Here is a 21,174-nt window from a genome sequence, read left to right on the forward strand (position 1 = left end):
TTTCGACGCCTCCTGAATTGTGTAGTAGTGGAGACTAGTAGCTTCATCTTTGCTCCTCAGGACTTCACAGACATTTTTAATTTCTGTTTCCGCTCACCTCTTTTCCAGGTTGAGCTGTGCTGGACCCATCCCACATTTCCCGCTTCCCAGGTTCTCATCACTGCATGTTTTCCAATTCTGGAGATGGAGATACCAGACCCGCACACACTGTCCAAAAGGTGACACACCATTGACTTCTACAGTGGCATACTTACATTTTCTGCTCTACTCTGTTTCTTTACAGTTAATTCCCAACATTTGTTTTGCTTCTTTGGTCCCCTTTGATCATCGTGTTGATGTTCTACAGCCCCCTGGTCGCACTCCTGTCCAGACCCCCAGGGCAGGGCAGAGGAGAGGAAGGAAGGACCAATATCCTTCCTCAGCAGCGCAGTGCGGGGAAGGAGTTGCATGTGTGGAGCTGGCTGGTCTGAGCACTCCTGCTCTGCCCACCCATGACCCCCCACTTGCCCCAGCTGGGACTTTCCCACCTCTTCCCGGCCCCACCTTCCACACCAGCCCCTGTCCCTGTCCTGGCTGCCCCTGCTGTTCGCTGCCCGCTGCCCTCACCCTCCTCTTCCAAGAATCTGTTCCAAAAAAAGGGACAGACACCCAAAAATACCTCCAGCACCTCGTGCGCAGAACACCTTGACATTAAACTCACACAGACCCATTGTTCCTGGAGTGTAATTACATGACTCTGCCTTTTACATTCCCTATTGCTAAATCACAGCAAACTGATTATAAATGCATGTGAATTATTATTATGACTCTCAAATGGAAAAACAGCAATGTATCCTAGAACTGATCCAACAGAGACAGCGTATTATTTTCAAGAGAATAGTCCAAGCCCTTTCCAAACGTCACAGGGCACGTTTCTGTCATATCAGTAAAACCTCCTTGACAGAAGTGAGCAGAACCATACTGCTGGCAGCCCTCTCTCCCAGGACAGCCAAGGATGAGAGGGACCGACAGACTGTGGGTGTAGGTTCAAGTTTAATGATCCCACCATGCCTTTTGGACCCATCCAGTTATAATGCAGTGAAAACGCAGTGCTTGTAACCCTGTGCACATCCATGTTTCCGTCTTGGTGGTACCAGCTGCTTTGTACAGACCATTTTAAAGACCTGAAATCTTCCTGTACTGTCTTCCAACACCACTTTTCTAAAGTCCAGGGCTCACTATGCCCTAGTCAAAACCAAATGTGGACAATTGGAGAGCAAGGTTGGGTCCTGCGATTTTCATGCACACCCAGGCATGCACGATTGTTTTAAGCATCGGTTGACTCTATTAAAAAACTGTTTGTTTTTTTCCCCTCTGTATCTCATTAATCCCCTTGTCAAAGAAGCCCAAATTCAGGCCAAGAAAAACATCCAAGCACTGCAGGAGGAGGTGCTAGACATTTCATCCAGCTTTTAGAGCTCTTAGAGTAAATCTTTGAGCAAAAAGCACTTTTTAAAGCGTATGTAGCCTCAGGCAGGTCTGAGTCTCATTGTGGGTGTGATTGTACGCCCAGAAACACCTGTTTTCATGTACATATTTGCACACATGAATGCAGATATATTTATAGATATTAAAAACCATCAACATGTAATCATTACATTGAGGCACTTACTGTCTAATTTGGAAATGAGGATTTTTGGTGGAAGTTGCTGAAAAGCTTCTCCACAATGTCAAATGCCTCATGTATAATGGAGTCATCCCTTGCTCTCACTGCCTCGCTCTCCCGACAAACCCTGATTTGACCAGAGATGAACCATAGTCTGAGGATCGCCTTATAAACCTGACCCCAGCCCCAAGAAAGCTGTTGGATGTGAGCATCCTTGCAATGGGTAGGCAGGAGCCAGGTGCTGCCCTCCAGCTCTGCTGCAGCCCCCTCCATCCCAGCTCCCTGCAGGGCTTGGCTCAGCCCTGCCAGAGTCCTGTGGAAAAACAACATTATCTCCTCAACCCCTCACCACTGATCTCGTAGGAACTGTGAGCCTACCCACTAAAATCAAATTTTCACATGTTTTCTTTTATAATTAAATTAAAGCACGTGGGTCTAATTGGCATTGTCCCAAGGACTTGATGATCTTACAGGTCTTTTCCAACCTTAGTGATTCTGTGATTCTGTGACAGCCTGCCTTCAGGGAGCGCAAGGGAGGAAACCAGACCTTGCCCAAACATCTGTGAGCAAAATCTTCCTGCAGCCCCTGAGGAGCATGTCCCTGCTTGAGAGCATGGTAAAATGGGCAGAGTCACGAAAAATGTTTCTGGCCAACATTGAAAAGCCCTTCAGAGAGAAAGCAGAAGGAATGGCTGCACAGCCTCAGGATTGCTCTTGTGCCCCCCCCAAATCTGCTCTGACTTGAGGGGAAAACACAGTGACTTGCTCATTTTTTTGCACACCGGTCATTATCTCCCAGCTCAAGAAGCCATCTTCATTCCTGCTGGAAATATGCGTGAAAAATCATCAAGGCACTTTGAAACGACTACAAACGCCTACCAAAGTCTAAAAATACGCAGCATTGACAACGTGTGCTGCGCTAGTTATTGTCTCTGTGCCTGAGGCTGCAAACTGGTAATTTCACATGCCATCATTAAATTGAGGAGTCCGGCATCTCTACCTAAAATACAAAACATTTTAGCAATGAAACATTACATATATTTGTCACTGTTGTTTGCTGTTCAGTGGGAAATAGGCACATCACGAGGAGGGTTGTGCTGGCTGTAGCTGCCACCCATTTGGGTTTTCCTGGCTGTGTCCTCTCTTTCCAGCCAGCACTTCCGCCTGCTTTATTTTGGGATTTTTCTCTATTTCACAAAGCATCTAGCTATAGGTTATATGAAAACCTGCCGCTTGCCTCCAGGCAGGTTGCCATGCATCAAAGAATGCCGTGTGGAGGAGGAAGGGCTGGGGCTGAGCTGGGCTGGGCTGCGCCAGCGAGGGGAGGAGATGGGGCAGAGACAGGAGACAAAGTGTAGCAGGGCGTGCGGGAGGGTGAAGTTGGTGACTCCCCCTGCCAAGGTGGATCTCGGAGGGGTGAGGGTGGCATTGCTTGCCACGGGGAGCACGGCGCTCTGTCTGATGACTGAGCTGTTCTTTAGGAAATCTAGCCCACAGGTTTCCCATAACGTCTGCGGTGTGCTGTCAAGAGTAATTGGGTTAAAAGTAGCATTCCTTTTGTTACCGTTGTCACGAGAGACGTCGGCGCCGTTGCTGGCAGTAAGACTGTGAGCACTTAATGTGTGAACAAGCTGCAGAGGTGTTAAGCGTATGGTTAAATGTCTGAAATCAGGGGTTATCTTATCACTTGGTCAAACATGAGCCTGGAAATCACCGTATCGTGTTTAGGAGTTTTGTACAACACTGCCGTGTTCTTACTGCTGTTTCTGGGGCCTCCACTGTGTCTGTAGCCAAGGAGCTGTGATCAGTGCACTGTGAAATGCCCCAAAAACCCCAGGGTCAGCCCTCTGAGAGCCATCTTTCTGCTGTCAGAGAGGCCACCCCAACCCAGACCCTTGGAGGTATGCAGGATTTTAATGAACGGTGACATTAATCACATTTGGTGCCCGAATATCTGGACCTTAGGCCAGACCTAAGGTTTGCAGTGTGATTGCAGTCCTACCCCTGACATCCAGACCTATCTGTATCTCTCATGTCTGCCTCTGTTTCCTTCCCATGTAAACCAGGGCACTGGGCAAGGACACAGGTGTGCCCTGGGCTTCCAGTATGGCATTAGGATGCACCCAGGCCATGCACGCTGGTAGCCTGTGTTTCCAGCCTGTTACACTGACATAGTAATGTGTATACATACTATAGTATGTGTCCTGACCATGCAGAAGAGCGGTAGGATAAAACTGCTGGAAGATGTCAGATGTTCACTAGTAGAAAGTTCTTGTGATGGGAGCTGAATCACAAATTTTTTTAGAGAGGCAACGCAGAGAGCAGCCTATGGGAATATGCATGCAGAGGTGTAGGTACCCTCTCTCCTGCAGTCCCACAGCCAAATCTGTTTGCCTTCTACAAGGTAGCTTCTGTTTGGAGTAGGCTATAAATGCTGTTCGATGAGATTCTTGAGTCAGATGCTAAAAATAGCAGGTGCTCACAAAGACACATTTCTGGCATTAAAATCTGTGATCGGTCTATCCCATCTGTTTGTATGGAGCCATGGCCATGCCCTGAGTCCTGGATAAGGCTGGCTCAGCTTGTGTCTGCCCACATGAGACCCGTACCACTGGCAGCATGGTGTTGCCCATGGATGGGGTCCTCCACCATCCCCGATGAGTGCAACAGGGCTGTGGACCTGTGCCTGTCAGAGGTGCTGACTTCCCATGCATGGTGACACATATTGCACCCAACTGGACTTCATACAGGGGTGATACGGCTTAATTAATCATGGGATTGGAAGCTGGTGGTTGCGTAGAGACTTGTGATCCTGGGTTGACTGTACTCATCATGGGCAAACGTAGGACATTTCCAGCCATTACGTAGTTGGGGGCAGATTCAGTGCAAGGGCTGAGGTCTTGAAATGACAATTAAGATCACATGGAAGACAACCCAAAAGGTGGGTAGTAAATTCCTTGCATGTTCTGTGGGGCCAGTGAGGTGTGGGGACCTGAGACAAAGCATCAGGATCTGCTCCCTGCCAGCCCCAAACCCACCCAGCCAAGGATGCACACGAAACCCCACGGTCCTCTCCAGAGCCGGGGCTACAGGAGGAAAGTGTCTTTACTCACTCAGGATCAAGAGAGTCATGCTCTGGAAAGCAGGGCTCTCCAGAGAACTCCTCAGGGAAAGCCATGGACCATGACTCTGGTGCGGGCTGCAGTCAGCTGTCACCCTTGGACTGGCAAGAGAAGACTCCAGGTGTTGAAAAATCGATTCAGTCTTGTGAAAAAGCTATACCTTGATTCAGTGGCTAGAACCTGGCCTGTTTAAACGGAAAATAAGGATACGCCATAATTGATGGTCTAAACATGAGACTAAGGAGGTGGAACATATTCACCTGTGATATACCGTAAGCTCCCAATTGATAAATGTCTGCTAACAGGGTGGGACAAAAGTAAAAAGCACCAGATTTTTATCTGTCACAGAGATATGTATGCCAGGAGCCATAAGAAACAGTGGCATGGATTAGGATGCCCAGTTGTCACCAGGCTTTTTGAAAGATACCATCTGTGGGTGTTTTAAGTGCTGCTGGCAGGCTGGTGTCATGGATGGGGTGGAGATCTGGAAGGAGGGAGTTGTATTTCCTGGATTTGCCACAAAATCCTTTTTCAGCCTTAACCTCTCAGCCCCTTTTTGTATCCTCTTCTTTAAAATGGCAATAACATCCTCTGCACAGCTCTCAAGAGAGCTGCGGGGTAAATGCAATAACAGCGTAGCATGCTCTGAGACCTCTGAATGGGAAGTACCATATACCATATAAGTATACCATACAAGTACACCATATAAGTACCATGTAAGTGCAAAGTACCCTGCCTGCTGCTGCTGCTGTTTTTCAGCAGGCTGGTGCAGGGCTGATGGTTCCCTGTGGAAGGATCCTTGCAGGCTTTGTAATTTATGCCTTCATTAGAAAGAAGACCAGTTTACACAAGTTCCTTCTCCCCACCCTTGGGAAGGATGGGTGCTTCAAGCGATATCCGCCCTGTTAATCAGTCCCCCCTCTATCAGCCCTTGATTGCATCTGCTCTTGGGAAAGCGCTGCTCCTCAGTTGATCAGTGCAAAAGGTCGGGTCACAGAATAGTATCTTCATCTCTCAATTATTTCACAGTATTAATGACTTTCCATCAGGCTGCTGCTTGGGCTGGCTTTTTAAATTAAACATCACTTGCTAATTGCATAGATGCAAATCTGAATGCCACTGAGAAAAAGAAAATATCATGTATCTTGGTACGATGTAAAGCCAATGTAGCTCACTTTAAAAATTAAGTGCACGTATGACAGGTATGAAGCAACTGGGGGATGTATAGCTTTTTCTTCAGTGGGACTTCGTGTGTTTGGGCTGCAAACAAATAGTGATGGAGTCTGCAGGGAAAACTGCTTTTTTTTGTGAGTCGGCAGAGAGGGAGCGTGTTCACAAAAGAAGCACCCGCTGTGCTTCCAGCAAGCCTTTGCTTTGGTTCACACTTCTTTCCTCCCGCCTGCAATACAGCAGTCACGCCACAAATGCGTGGGGTGATCTTGAAGAACAGGGAAGAGAGCCCTTACATGAATTGGAAATTCTCCAATGCTCACCGGGCAGGGTGAGCAGCCAAATAACAGCTTTTCAACCCAATTTCTATTGCAGTGTTCTCAGGCTAGCTAAGCAGAGCTCTGGAAACATGGCATTGACATGAATAATAATAATAATAACAGTAATTCTGCTTGAAAAGCTCCCACACCAAAGTGCTCAGAAAGCTGCACTGTGGGATAACAAAATCATAACACTGTAACTCATGTTAAAAATATGGAGGGTGGACAGTTGTGTTTCCATTCGGACCAAAGAAATATGATCCTTAATTAATTTTTACATACTGTACTTGAGCAGCGTGGCGAGGCATGGGATGCTAATGACGGTGATGGCATGAAAGGTATGTTGTCATGGCCCATGCTGAGGTCACCTGCTTCCCCAGCATTAACGCTGAGATTTGGTAAGTCAGTATCTGCACAGCTCCTGCTGTTAGTAATTGAAACAACACTTCTAATAGCAGAGGCAGTGCTGGGGGATGACTAGGGCAGGGGCATAGCGTTTTGCCTGCGCTGCACACACTGGCTGGTTCCTGGCTGCTTTTTCTCTCTCAATGTGTGTCTACGTATACACGCACACGCTGGCGCAGACACAAAAATCACAAATAAGAAGAGGACAATTCACAGCCAAGGGAAGCTGGTTGCTTGCTTGGTGGTTCTGTGTCATGTGTTGCAAACCTGAAGATCCAAGAGACAAGCTGTGTTTATCTTTACAACTCTAGGGCTGTCACCATGGTTTCTCAAGACCCCAGGTACAAATCTGAATTGTCGTTTATTTTGATAAAAGCCCACATCATCAAGGGTGTACGCTTGTGCTCAAATTCACCACCACCTCTGAGTGCTCTCCTTGCCTGCTTCTCATACCACCTGTGAGCTAGCGATAGCAGAATCCCAGTTTTAATTCCAAATATGGATTTATATGGGACTTTGGAACATTTCAGGTACTCTGAGGAACCACATAGACTGAGTAAATTGCTGGATCAGGACCAAAACCTTCCCAAAAATCCCCAAATGCCAAGAATCTGGAATTCCCTCCGCCTCTGCAGATCATGCTCCTAGTTCAATCAATAAATAAAAGAAGATTAAAAAAAGAAGAAAAGAGGGTAGAGGCAGAGGCAGAAAGGGAGAAACAGAGAAATTTTCAGCATTATAGAATTGTTTTAAAAATGCAGTTTCTTTGTGGTTCCTCTCTTCTTTAACCCACATTAGATGTTAATTTCTGAAGGATGAAAGTGTGGTTATTTTTTCCCCATCTGATATTTTCAGGCACAGTATTCTAGCTCTTCCTTCAATTTCTGTGGCACCCTCTGCACTGCCTTTTCAACAATTCAGCCAGACTTCCTGGCAGAACAGCAGCAGGATTTATATTTGTGGCTGGATGCTCTCCATACCTGCAATTTCCCATGAGTCACAGGCCTGCCTCCCAGCATTTTTACATTCCTCCTACGTAATGACTAACACACAGAGTTGGAAATTATAGCTGTATATACACACACACATATATACACATACATAGACTGAACAAATTTAATTTTCTTCTATCACTCTTACCATTCTGGTTTATGACACATGTAGACATGTCAGTTGGCTTAAATGACTTTACTGTTTTCCGTGCTCTGCCTCTCCCACGAGTTAGCTCCACAGCTGCATCAGGAATGCTTTCTGATGGCAATGCTGCATTTTAAAAATGTGCAGGTGAGCTCATGAGTTATTTCTTTCTCCGGTTCAAATATTTATGCTGATTTGGCACTAATGACTCAATCTCTTTATTGTTCTGTGCGAGAGTTGTCGTCTGGAAGACACTTTGGGCTTTGGGATGTTCTGTGTTTTTAGAGGTACAAAGCTGCAGTCCATAATTTCCACCTTTGCTGTGGCCTCGAGCAGAAAATAGCCTGCTGTGGATCGCTTCAGCAGAAACTTTGAAAGAAAATCCTCTTGAGTATCACCTAGAAATACAAATATCAGATTTATCAGCATCTTCACTGGCTTCTGACTGAGGCCAGGACTGCCTTTCAGTGTGGATAAAGTGGGACCCTTCTGCCCCAGCATACATTTTCTGTAGTATTTTCCATAGTATTTCCACATTTTTGTCCAGGGAAGTAGAGCAAGAAGTCCACAGCCTGCACCAGAAAGCAGGCAAGCTTTGGGTGTGCAGCCCAGCCAGTCCATCAAATTTCTGTGTCCCATTGTCAGATCACTTTGTGCAGGACTTGGTAAGGCTTCAAAACTTTCCTGAGTGCACACAGCTCATTGACCTTAAATTAATTGCACTGCCAACATATAATGCTCATTCGGGTTCACCATGTTTCCCTGTATTTGGGTTTTATCCTCGTGTTTACTCTGAAATTACACTAATTGTTCCGCTTTTATCTTTAATGCCTCTTTATTTGAACAGCAACCACAGGAACTTTGATTATGGTCTAAAGTTACATCGGCGCCTGTTCTGCCTGACTCTGTGCCACTGAGTAAGTCCCAGGTTTGCCCTCCATTCACAGGGGGCTAAGACACCCCCGGGGCGCAGGACAGGGCTCGTTGTGGTGGCATCGCTCTGCAGAAGGACCCACCAGCACCAGTGCAGCCCGGCACTGATGTTTGCTGTCCGAAGGGCTCAGCTGCATCACTGCTGGTTGAATCTCTTCTGCAAAACAAGCACTGTGACCTGACATTTGGCATCTTCAGAGATTGTATCTGGATGCTGCAAATTATCTTGATTTTTCAGTCTGTTGGAGGGAGGGCCAAAAGGGAGGACAGAATACCTTCCAGATACCTAAAGCACTTGGTCAGTGAAGGAGGCCAGGAGGAGATGGGGTAGGTTAGTCTAGGGAGATGTGAGTAGAGAAGACAATACCGGGATTCAGACAGATAAATACAAGGCAAATGGACGGGCTGTTCCCCATGTCTGCTGCGGATAGGACTGCAGATAAGAAGTCAAAACTGCACTTAGGGAGATTCACCTCAGACACCACAAAAAAATTAAAGTAAGTCCTAGAGGATAGGTGATGGTTGTGCAACACTAGTGCTGGAAATCAAACAAGCAAAACAGCTTAGACAAGTGTTTGCACAGAGCACTACAGGTATAGCTGCTTTTGAGGCACAGATGGACTTGGCAGCTTCATTAGATCCTTCCACTCTACTTTAGGTGAGTCCATGCTTCAAACATCTTCAGTTCTTCAGACGCGCCTAATTGTCTCCTGGTCCCAACAGCCAACCTATGCCAGATTAGCAGACTTGCTCTTCCAAGAGAGGTGTATTTATGTATTTTTTCACTTGGAGTTTCACTGCTTGAAAGCCTCCGTGTGCATGTTTTAGGGTGATAAACGTAACTGAGCTTTTCCTTCTACTAGTTATTTTGTTTGTTCCCCTCATTACTTTACCACTCCAGAGAGTTACCAGAGACTGGTTTCGTGACTGAAATTCATCCTCAGTTCAGAGCTGCTGGACACAGAGCAGGTGCCCTCCAACTTCCCACTTCAAATACGCAGCACTGGTAAGCCTTTTGCATGCGGTCTCTCTCCAGCAATGCCAACCAAGGAAGGGCCACTCTGAAACTGCCGGGTGGATGGAGTCTTTTCAGGGGAGCTACCAGAGTCTAAAACTATATTGGTACATGCCTTTCTCTGGCTAAACTTCTGGCTCTTCTGTGCTGCATTGTGTAATGCCTTAAATTTCACAACCATTGTATTATACTGAGAGCACTCTCACCAGAGAAGCATTGTTCTGCTCTCCTGTGAAAGAAGAAATGCCTAGGAGCTCTCCTAAGAGCATTTCATGTGCTTCAAGTTCTTTGCAAGAGAAAGCATACCTAATTTTAGTTTAAATGGATGTTAATTTGACATGTGGATTTGAATAACTGAGATAGATAAATTCTTGGCTTTTTGACATTAAAATACATTAAGAAGTGACAAGTGCTTTTTGCATACTGTTGTTTTCTGAAAGGTTCTTTCTCTTTGTAGCACCTAGTGATAAAGCTCTAATGCGTTAAGAGTCCTGAATTTGCAGGAAGTTGCACTGAATGGTCTAATAGGTCATTTTCATCTCTGACTTACGCGGTAATAATGGAATAATAATATCAAAGGTTGCAAAGCATTCCTACCCTGGCTGAATCAGCTGGCTTTTTTTTATGGCCTGGTTATTCATTGCACAATAAATATTCATGGATTTTTCAGGAAAGACATAGTGCATAATTTGTCTTGAGCACAATTAAACAGGACAGGCAGCCTTATCCTATAGCAGATCACAAAGGACTGAACTTGAGAGACAGGCTTGAGTGGCAGCCTAAGTATGCCTGACAGTTGCAGAAGTCATCAGATTCTTCAACAACAATTGTAAAGGCTTCATACATTGTGTCCTTGAGCCGTTTCAGTGTAAAATCCCTTCTCAAAGGGAAATGAGTTACCAATGCTACCATACCCGAGAAAAATTCAATGCCTGGTTTGACTCAGATAAGTAGTTTTCACTGTTGCTCTTGTCCCCTATGCTCCTGGATGTACAGTGGGTTAAGTGTAGTTTTGCCTTTAGACCAGCCTTTACAGCTCAGTCTTCAGAAACATGAAGCATCTGATTTCAGTTCCTCAAGAGGCGAGAAAAACTGCAATTCCCATGCCACAGCTCAGGAGAAGGCACTGGCTCTGTACTCACGTCACATAAAATATTGCTAAATATTGACCACATATTGCACTGCAGTTATGGAGGATTTTCTGTTAGAGGCTCCTGTACCTGCTCTGGTAACAGGAGCTCAGCAGGTGAATAATAACCCAATGCCTCTGTGCACCCTCTCCTTCTCTGGCACACACACACATATACTCACACTGCCAAATTTATTCCCCCCTTGCTGAAGGACTCGCTGCCAACTCTCCCTCCAGCTTGTCTCTTTTCCCACATGCTGCTGACTTCCGTAATCCCTCCCACTTCTCTCCCCATCCTCTGCCCATGTCAGCAAGGCTGATGCCAAAGCTGCTCTCAGCCAGCCAGGGGATGCGGGGGGCTCACCCAGGCAGGCAAATGTTCCCACCACACTCCTGAGAGCAGTGGCAAGTTAAATGGCAAGTCAAAGCCCAAACCAGGTGGAAAAGCATGAGTTACCTCATTAAGACTCAGGAGTGTTAACTGTGACTCTTAAATATGGGGGATCCGAAGGTTATCATTTATCAGTGCCTTATTTTGGCACTGACTCAGTTGATATAAACTGCGCTGAGTCAGGTGAGATATTGTGAGCTCCAGAAGATGATCTCAGCCATTAAGCCCTCAGCTTCTTGTGGCTTTACCCACCCACACTCCTTCACCTGGTGACAGGCCAGGAGATCAGAGGTTTACCCCATTCCTCAGGCTACAGGACCTCAAAGGAATCAATAATGACCTGAAAACATAAGCACAATGGCCTTAAAGCAAATCACATTAAAAAAACCCTACTCTGATTTACTCCTACAACTAGAGATGCTATTTCAGAGAACTGGTTGAAGCGCAGCACTGCTTAAATAAGGTATCCACATCAGTGTATGTGGCTTTCCACGTTTCTGAGCCTAGCAGAACAATTTATGCTTTTCCCCTGTGGATAGTGGCATCCCTGGAGATAGCCTCTCTCTCAGGACCAGAGGCCTCCTCCCAGATCAACATTTCATACTCCTTTAGGGTTCTTTTGTTTTCCTGGAGGACCTCCTCATCTTTCCAGAGAGCTCTCTCCTCTTCCAGAAGAGATGTTTCATCTGCCCACAGAGCTGCTTCTTCTGCCCATAGGACTCTGTCCTCATCCAGAAGGACTCTGTCTTTCTCCCAGAAAAGCTGATCTTCTTTCCAGAAATCCTTATTCTTCTTCCAGAAAGCATTATAGTCCTTCCAGAAGTCACGATATACCCTCCAGAAAGCTTCTGCTTCCTCCTGAAGAGCTTTTCTTCCTGACGAAAGGCAGCTTCCTCCTCCCAGAAGGCTTGGATGGCCATCTTGAAATCTCTGATTTTTTCCTGAAAGCCCTTGATCTTCTTCCAAAAGCTTTTCATTGTCTCCTGAAAACTCTGAATCTCCTCCCAAAAGGCTTTCTCAGCCTGCAGCTTCTTGATGAGCTTCTGCTGGCGGGAGGTGCAGTAGGGAGAGCAGGACATCAGCTGGCAATGGCAGCTCTGGTTTGCGTACTCGTCGCTGATGGAGGGGGCAGAGACCCAGCCTGGCCCCCCGCCTCTCGCCCTGTGTCCCAACAGAGGAGAGTGATGGGTGTCAGTGATGACATCACCCAAACCTATATCATAGCTGGCTTGAAACGACTTCATACCTCAAGTGAAGACGTTTACCACGAGCAGAAAAGAAAGCCCTGCCGAGGGCTCAGCCAGCACAAACTGCAGTGGCACCTCAAAGTCAACGTGAGCCATGCAGGGCAAAGGCCAGGATTTCTCTAAGTCACTCCCCACCATGACTTCAGGTGCTGCTGGTTTGGAGAGGGGTGAGGGGCTGTGCTGGGACCAGCCTTTGGCACTGCGCTGCCTGCCCCGGCCCCGATCAGTGGGTCCCTGTCTGAAGGACAGACACCTCTGCCCTTTTCCTCTGGTGCTTGAGGAACTCTCACCTCTCTGACCTTTGGCTATGTCTCCTGTCCCTTCACAGACTCCTCCCAAAAATTTACAGCTTCCAGAATCACAAGAAACTTGAACAATGAAGAGAAAACAAAAATATAATTTTCCATTCACTAATCTGCCTAATAATTCTACAGCAAGGATTAAAGCTGGTTACATATTTATACTGTTTCATTAGATTTATTATGACTTATTGCACAGTGCCTCCGGCTCCATAGCAGGGAGCAGGTTGCCTTATAAATAAAAAGCTCTTGCTTATTAATATGTTATGAGCCTGTCTATCCCTCGCTTACCATCAGGAAAGGCCCCAGGGGCAGCAGATGCAATGCAGCTAATGGCAATATGCACCTCTTCTGCATGAGGATTGAGAAGGTGGGGAGTGCCCTGTGCCTGCGTGACAGCTCCAGGGCACGGTGACAGCATGGACAGACAGCCGAAGCTGCAAGAGCTCCCATGCATCCTGGTAAACATGCTGCCCCTCGAGGCCCTGTGCCCACCAGCGTGTGACACTGCCATCACACTTATGCTGTGCTGGAGACGTAGACCCTCCTCATCGCATGCTTCTCCCCTCTCCAAAAGATGAGCTGGGCACTGGCAGGGACACACCCCATCCTCTTCCCCAGCATTTTAGGTATGATCAAAGAGTCTTCTAGTGACATCTGGCCAGCTCCTGCCTCTCCCCACCTCCACAATCACTGAACAGGCCAGAGGGTGAAAAGCTCCTTCACAGTAGCTGGGATGAGCTCTTGTGAGTAGCAAGTTTGTGGTGGACCTGCTGGGGGATTTGGGGTGAATACATGAGAATTTTGGTTGGAGTGGATAAAAGAAGGTGGCAGGCATCATGAGCACGGGTTCATGAAAGGCAGGTCCTGCTTGACCAACCTGATCTCCTTCTATGACCAGGTGACCCGCCTAGTGGGTGAGGGGAAGGCTGTGGATGTTGTCTACCTGGACTTTAGTAAAGCCTTCGACACTGTCTCCCACAGCATTCTCCTGGAGAAGCTCGCAAATCGTGGTTTAGACAGGTGCACTCTTCGCTGGGTAAAAAACTGGCTGGACGGCCGAGCCCAGAGAGTCGTGGTGAATGGAGTGAAATCCAGTTGGCAGCCAGTCACAAGCGGAGTCCCCCAGTGTTACAAATCTGTAATATAAAAACTCATCTACACAATGTATGTAGGTGAGCAGGCACTTCTTTATTGCAGCGCTGGACGCACAGGGGATCGCTCCACCTAGTGTGCGTACCTAGCTTCTCCGCTATCGAAGTTATATACAATCAAAGTATACATATTCATCATATTTTCCAAGAAACAATTAACATATTCATACAATTTCCGAGAACTCATTAATATATGTAAATGCTCGTGACGCATGCGCCTTCAGGTACACAGGTGGTCATCTAAGGTCCTCTGGTGGTCGTCCATAGTCTTCCTCATGGTGTCCTTCAGTTGAACTCAATCTTTGCGCATGCTCAGGTTGGTTGCAAAATCCCGTTCTTGGAATCTTCTTAAGTTTTCCCCGGTTTACTGACCAGGCCTACAACTTGTCATTCCCTTTGACAAGCAAATTCTACCTCTTCACAATGCTACATTGTTCATAGCTAGTTTATGATTAAATCAGGGATAGCTCATACCTAGTTACCCTTAGACAGAAAATATATATATATATAAAAAATCTTAATCTTTTAATAATCACTTTTCTAGCTTATAAGTTTCTGTCAATTTCCATGCCTATGAATAATCAATGTTTATTTCTATTAGTATCTATCGATTGGCATTCTTGATATTCATATCAAGATGGGAGGGTAAAGGGGGATTTTTCAAGCAGCATCACTGGTGCATATCAGGTCACACTGTTACAAGACTCAAACAAAACTTTTCTATTCAATTCTTCATCGTTCCATCTCGTTACTGTTAGTTCCTCAGTATGGAATGGCGACTCCCTGGTGAGGTTCCTATGGTTATTGTTTCTAACTTAACAATCCTATCTTATTTATCTATTAATTATATTTAACCTTTTCTATATAATCATATTTTGATTTAAAAAATCAGAATATTTACAACAGTTCCCCCCTTTGAAAGTTTTGAAAATCATTTCAATACTTTCATTTTAATCAGTTAAGCATATTATATGTTTCAAGTACAGATGTCAAATGAGTTAAATGGTTCATCATCCTCCAATTTATAATATATAATATTACTGGTAGAATAAGACTGATTAGAATTAATATCAGGAGAACCACAATAGGGCGGCATAACTTATTTAGGATGCCTGTATGTTGTGGTTTAAGCCCAGCTGGCAACCAAGCACCACACAGCCGCTCACTCACTCCCCCCAGGTGGGATGGGGGAGAGAATCGGAAGAGTAAAAGTGAGAAAGCTCGTGGGTTGAGATAAAGACAGTTTAATAGGTAAAGCAAAAGCTGCACACGCAAGCAAAGCAAAACAAGGAATTCATTCACCACTTCCCATGGGCAGGCAGGTGTTCAGCCATCTCCAGGAAAGCAGGGCTCCATCACGCGTAACGGTTACTTGGGAAGACAAACACTGTCACTCTGAACATCCCCCCCTTCCTTCTTCTTCCCCCAGCTTTATATGCTGAGCATGACGTCATATGGTATGGAATATCCCTTTGGTCAGTTGGGGTCAGCTGTCCCAGCTGTGTCCCCTCCCAACTTCTTGTGCACCCCCAGCCTACTCGTTGGTGATGAGAAGCAGAAAAGGCCTTGACTCTGTGCAAGCACTGCTCAGCAGTAACTAAAACATCCCTGTATCATCAACACTGTTGCCAGCACAAATCCAAAACACAGCCCCATACTAGCTGCTATGAAGAAAGTTAATTCTACCCCAGCCGAAACCAGCACACTGTAGCAGTAGGTGACCATTCAAAAAGCGTGTCCCACCATTTATGTTCTGCATCCTTTTCCACTCTCTCTAAAACACGATGTATCTCTTTCACATTGTGGTATACAGTTATTAAAGTTCTTTGTCCATTTTCCTTGACCTTTTTCAAAATTTTGATTAAATCTTGGTGTTGTAACAATTATTTCACTAAAGTGAGATTCATTCCAATGGGTGTAGGCAACAATTCCTGAATTAAGGTATAATTAGATTGCAAAAGCTGGTGAGATGTGACTGGAGCCAAATAAGAGAAGTCACATCCTGTTATTCTAGTAAAATTACAAACACAAAAATTTGAGTGATTCCTAGTATCTGTAACTACATCATCTACGGATATAAAATCACAGGTTGTTCTCAAGCATACACATCCCTTACCAATATATATGATCACTGTTTCGGGGTTTTCATCAGGGCGAGTCTCAAAATGGCAAACGTTTTGCTCAGTATCTAAACAGATATCCTGACCTCTGATTATATTATCTTCATAGATGAACCCTTGTTGTTCTCGTACAACACAAGATTCCAAATCCACAGTTTGCCACTTCTGTCCCACCTTTTGGGCCCACACTCTATGTTTAAATGGATAGAGTATGGTTCCATTGTGCTTTAATCCTAATGCAGTAACAGGGTAAATTGGATTTATTGATGCATTATGTATAGTTAATACAACGGTTGTGGCTGTATTTGTGATGGGATCGTAGGTAAAGTTTACCAAATTCCACCAGGACTGGAGTTTTTCCTCTAAATTAATGGCAATATCTCAAATTATTTTTCGAATCTCGGTAGGGAGAGTGCTTTCTTCACCTTCTCTTATGATTGAAGCAGCCACTGATTGTGCCCACAGCTGTGCCTGGATGCAACTGAGAGCCAAAGATATGTTATCTTGGACCACACCGAGTGCATCTATAATCAATTCATGGTCTTCCACATTCACCTTTTCCCATTTTGGTAGTATGTTTGACAACAGCCATTGATTAGTTCCTAAAGCCAATAGGGAAGATTGCAAAGGCTGTTGTAATTTAGCCAATTACTAATTGTAGTAGCCAGTTTGTCTCCTGACATATTTTGTTAATTTGCCTTTTTAATGTCTGATTCATTCTTTTTATTTTTCCACTTGATTGAGACCTCCAGGGGGTATGTAAATTCCAAGTGATTCCCAGAACTTTACTAACATTTTGTACTACTTTGGCAACAAAATGTGGGCCTCTATCAGAAGGTATTCCAATAGATACCCCAAATCTTGGAATTATTTCTTGTAACAATCATTTGATGACTTCCTTTGCTTGATTGGTCCAACAAGGAAAAGCTTCAGGCCATCCTGTAAAAGTATCAACCCCCACCAGAATGTATCGATACCCCTTTTGTCTGGGTAATTCTGAAAAATCGATTTGCCAGTAGTCTCCAGGTTTCACTCCCGTTTTCAAGGTACCCATTGGAACTTTTCTCTTTATCACTGGATTGTTTCGCAAACAAATTTCACATTTGGCAGAAATCATTTTAGCCATTTCTAACATTCTTATAGATACCACATATTTCTTTAAAAAAGTGATAAATGCTTCTGGGCCCCAATGACACTCTTTATGTTTTGTCTGTAATATCTCTCTCACCAGAAGTGGGGGGATTACTACCTGTCCCTGAGCTGTGACCCACCATCCTGCTAAATTCCTTTTTGCTTCTAATAATTTTCCTAATTTCTCATCTTCCTCTGAATATTTTGGTTTCTCTTTTGGTAGTGTAATGGGGTTTTTTTGTGGGAATTAATGCCATTTGTAAGGCATTCCTTTTTGCTATTCCTCTAGCTACTTTATCAGCTAATCTGTTCCCTATAGCTTCTTTCATATTGCCTGATTGATGTGCTTTACAGTGCATGATTGCCACCTTTGTTGGTCTCTGGACTGCTTGTAGCCATTTCAATATTTCCTCTTTGTATTTGATGTTTGCCCCTTGAGAGGATAATAGTCCTCTTTCTTTCCACAGTATTCCATGGACATGCACTACACCAAAAGCATACTTTGAATCAGTCCAAATATTTACTTTCTTTCCTTCGCTCAGTTCTAACGCCTTCGTCAAGGCTATCAACTCTGCCTTTTGCGTTGAGGTGTTGCTGGGCAAAGCACTAGCCTCTATGACTGATTTCTCCGTTGTTACCGCATATCCAGCGTAGCGAATTCCATTCTCCACAAAGCTGCTACCATCTGTGTAGAGTTCCCAGTCAGGATTCTCCAATGGTGTGTCCTTCAGGTCCTGTTGGCTGGAATACACCTGTTCAACAGTAGTTAAACAGTCATGTTCCAATTGTCCTTCTTCCTGCACAGAATTCAGGAAAACTGCAGGGTTAACTAGGTTAGTTGTTTTTAGTACCACATCATCTTGCTCCGTCAATATTACTTGATACTTCATCATCCTGTTGGGAGAAAGCCAGTGACCCCCCTTTTGTTCCAAAACAGTCACCACCATGTGTGGTATATATACCACTATTGTCAGTCCCAGAGTTAACTTTCGGGCATTACCGTAGCAGCGACTGCCCGAAGACAGGTAGGCCATCCTTTACTTACTGTGTCCAATTGCTTGGAAAAGTACCCCACTGGTCTCTTCCAGCTTCCCATCCGTTGGGTCAGTACTCCCAGGGCCAGATGCTGCCTTTCATGAACAAACAACTGGAAATATTTAGTCAAATCCGGAAGTCCCAAAGCAGGAGCAGTCATCAGGGCCTGTTTCAGATCTTTAAAGGCCCTTCGCTGTTCTGGGCCCCACTCAAAGGGACGTGTCCCTTTCTGGGCCTCATACAATGGCTTAGCTATTAGACCATAGTTCATGATCCATAGCCTGCACCATCCAGTCATTCCCAGAAAGGCCCTCAATTCATGAACGCTTTTCGGTTCTGGTATATTACAGATGGCTTCTTTTCGGTTTGTTCCCAACTGTCGTTGTCCTTTTGAAATTTCAAAGCCCAGATATATTACAACTTGACTTGCTATTTGTGCTTTGTTTCTGGATACTTTGTACCCATTAAGTCTCAGAAAGTTTAAAAGGTCTATTGTTACCTTTATGCAGGTTGCTCTGTCCTCGGTGGCGATCAGTATATCATCCACGTACTGTAAAAGCAGATGACCGGGTAACTCTGGATTGCTTTGTTTCCACATCTCGAGCTCTTTTGCTAGTTGATTGCCGAAGATAGTCGGGCTGTTCTTAAATCCTTGTGGTAGTCTGGTCCATGTTAATTATGTTCTTCATCCTGTTTGTGGATTCTCCCACTCAAAGGCAAACAATTTTCTACTTTCCTTTTCCAGAGGTATACAAAAGAAAGCATCTTTTAAATCAAGCACTGTAAACTACTGATGACTTTCCCTTAAAGTTGTTAAAAGGGTATATGGATTCGCAACCACAGGATGAATATCCTTTACTATCTGATTTATTGCCCTTAAATCCTGAACTAATCTGTATTCACCTGAAGGCTTCCTAACCAGTAAGATTAGAGTATTATATTCGGATTCACATTCTTCCAAAATTCCACATTCCAAAAATTTATCAATTAATTTCTTAATTCCTTGCCTAGCTTCTGATTTTATTGGGTATTATTTTATTCTTATCGGTTTGGCATGTTCTTTTAATTCAGCCTTTACAGGCTGGGCTACCTTCAATCTTCCAGGTATTTCAGTGTTCCAGACCGTAGGTATCACAGCCTCATCTACTTCTTGTGGTATTTCTTTCATTTTCGGTTTTTCTTGTATCATTAATATATATCCCCTGTCTTTGATTCAGGTATCTTTAAATAAATGTCCCCTTTTTCAAAAATTATTTGTGCATTTAATTTAGAAAGCAGATCTCGTCCCAACAAGGGCATCGGACATTCTGGCGTATATAGAAATTCATGTGTAATTACTTTATTTCCAAATTTCAAATTAAGGGGTTTTAGGAATGGCCTTTCTTCTTGTTTCCTGGTCGCTCCAATGACATTTGCAGTTTTATTTCCTAATTTCCCTTTACAGGTGTTTAAAACAGAATATGTTGCCCCAGTATCTACTAAAAATTCTACTGCAGAGTTTCCCAGCTTGATTGTGACCAGAGGCTCAGCTGGGCTCCCCTCTGGTCCCCTTCATTCATCCAAAGTCATCATTCTCACAGCTTCCTGCTGACTTGCTTTCAATTTGGGGCAATTTCTCCTCCAATGCCCCTCTTCCCAACAGTATGCACACTGATTTATCCCTAATGACTTATCAAATCTTCTTTCCCCGGCATTCCTAAAACCTCCTCTTCCCTTCACTTGTCCCCTTCCTCTGCCTCTTATCAAACTTCCCGTTAAAACAGCCAACAACCTATTTTCCCTAACTTTCCTTTCTTTCTCCTTTTTCTGTTCCTCTTCTTTCTCCCGATTATTATAGACTCTCCATGCCACTTCAAGCAGCTTATTCAGATCCCTTGAATCTTCCCCCTTCAATTTCTGGATTTTCTTTCTTATATCTGGGGCTGATTGCCCCATAAAGATAGAAGTCAATTAAACAGCCTCTTCTGGTTTTTCAGGGTCCAAATTAGTATATTTCCTGGCAGTAGTTTTTAATCTTTCCAGGAATAATGAAGGGGATTCGTTTTTATCTTGTTTTACTTCATATAGTTTTGACAAATTCATAGCTTTTGGCGGTGCATGCTTAACTCCATACAGTACCCATTCTTGGTAACGAGCCAATTTCTGTCTGTGATCCACAACATTCGGATCCCATTGGGGATCCAATTGCCCAAAGGGAAATTTTGTCCTAGGGTTCCAGTAAGTACACCACTTACACTTGCTGCCTCTGCCTGTATCTTTGCCGTCTTTAACACCATCTGTTTTTCAGTGCTGTCTAATAAGTTATCGAATATCACTTGCAAATCATTCCAATCGGGATCCTGAGTCCTAATAATCATTTCCACAACTCTAGCTACCCTTTCCGGATCTTCTCTATATATTCCTGCTGCCTGTTTTCATGCCATTAAATCAACAACAGAAAACGGAACTTTCACATATCTTTTCAACAGCTAAAGCCATCACTAAATTATCTCGACTTATCAACTTACATTCCTTCTGCCAATCGGTTCACTGCCTTAAGTAAAAGAACAAATCCACATACGGTATTTCTTTCTATTTTCCTTCCCTTCTACAAAACAACATCAATTGCAAGATAGTATTATAATTCAAAGTCCCATTCTTTGGCCACTTCTCCTGGTCTTCTTAAGGCCACCAATGATTACAATATTCAATCATTTGACTCTTGCTTAAATCACCATGCAGCTTATTCCAATGTGCTAACAAACATTCCAAAAGTGACGTCTCATCAATAGTTAAATTCCCCACATTCTTACTCTTGAACAATTTTGTTAGCACCATTCTATATATATATATACACACTTATATATATATAAAAATAAGAAATATATTATTTAATAAATATATAATTATATATTAATATAAATAATACCTTTACCAATACC

General features: G+C 44.3%; 1 protein-coding gene across 1 annotated transcript; it reads right to left on the reverse strand.

The window, feature by feature from the left end:
• Positions 1-11,783: 11,783 nt before the first annotated feature.
• Positions 11,784-18,851, reverse strand: CCDC70 (coiled-coil domain containing 70). The gene is given in 4 exon segments (XM_059826179.1): positions 11,784-12,127; positions 12,130-12,313; positions 17,857-18,015; positions 18,753-18,851. Coding segments are annotated over 4 exon segments (786 nt in total).
• Between the last annotated feature and the right edge of the window lie 2,323 nt (positions 18,852-21,174).

This window comes from Gavia stellata, chromosome 1, assembly GCF_030936135.1.
Source record: "Gavia stellata isolate bGavSte3 chromosome 1, bGavSte3.hap2, whole genome shotgun sequence".
NCBI classification, from domain to species: Eukaryota; Metazoa; Chordata; class Aves; order Gaviiformes; family Gaviidae; genus Gavia; species Gavia stellata.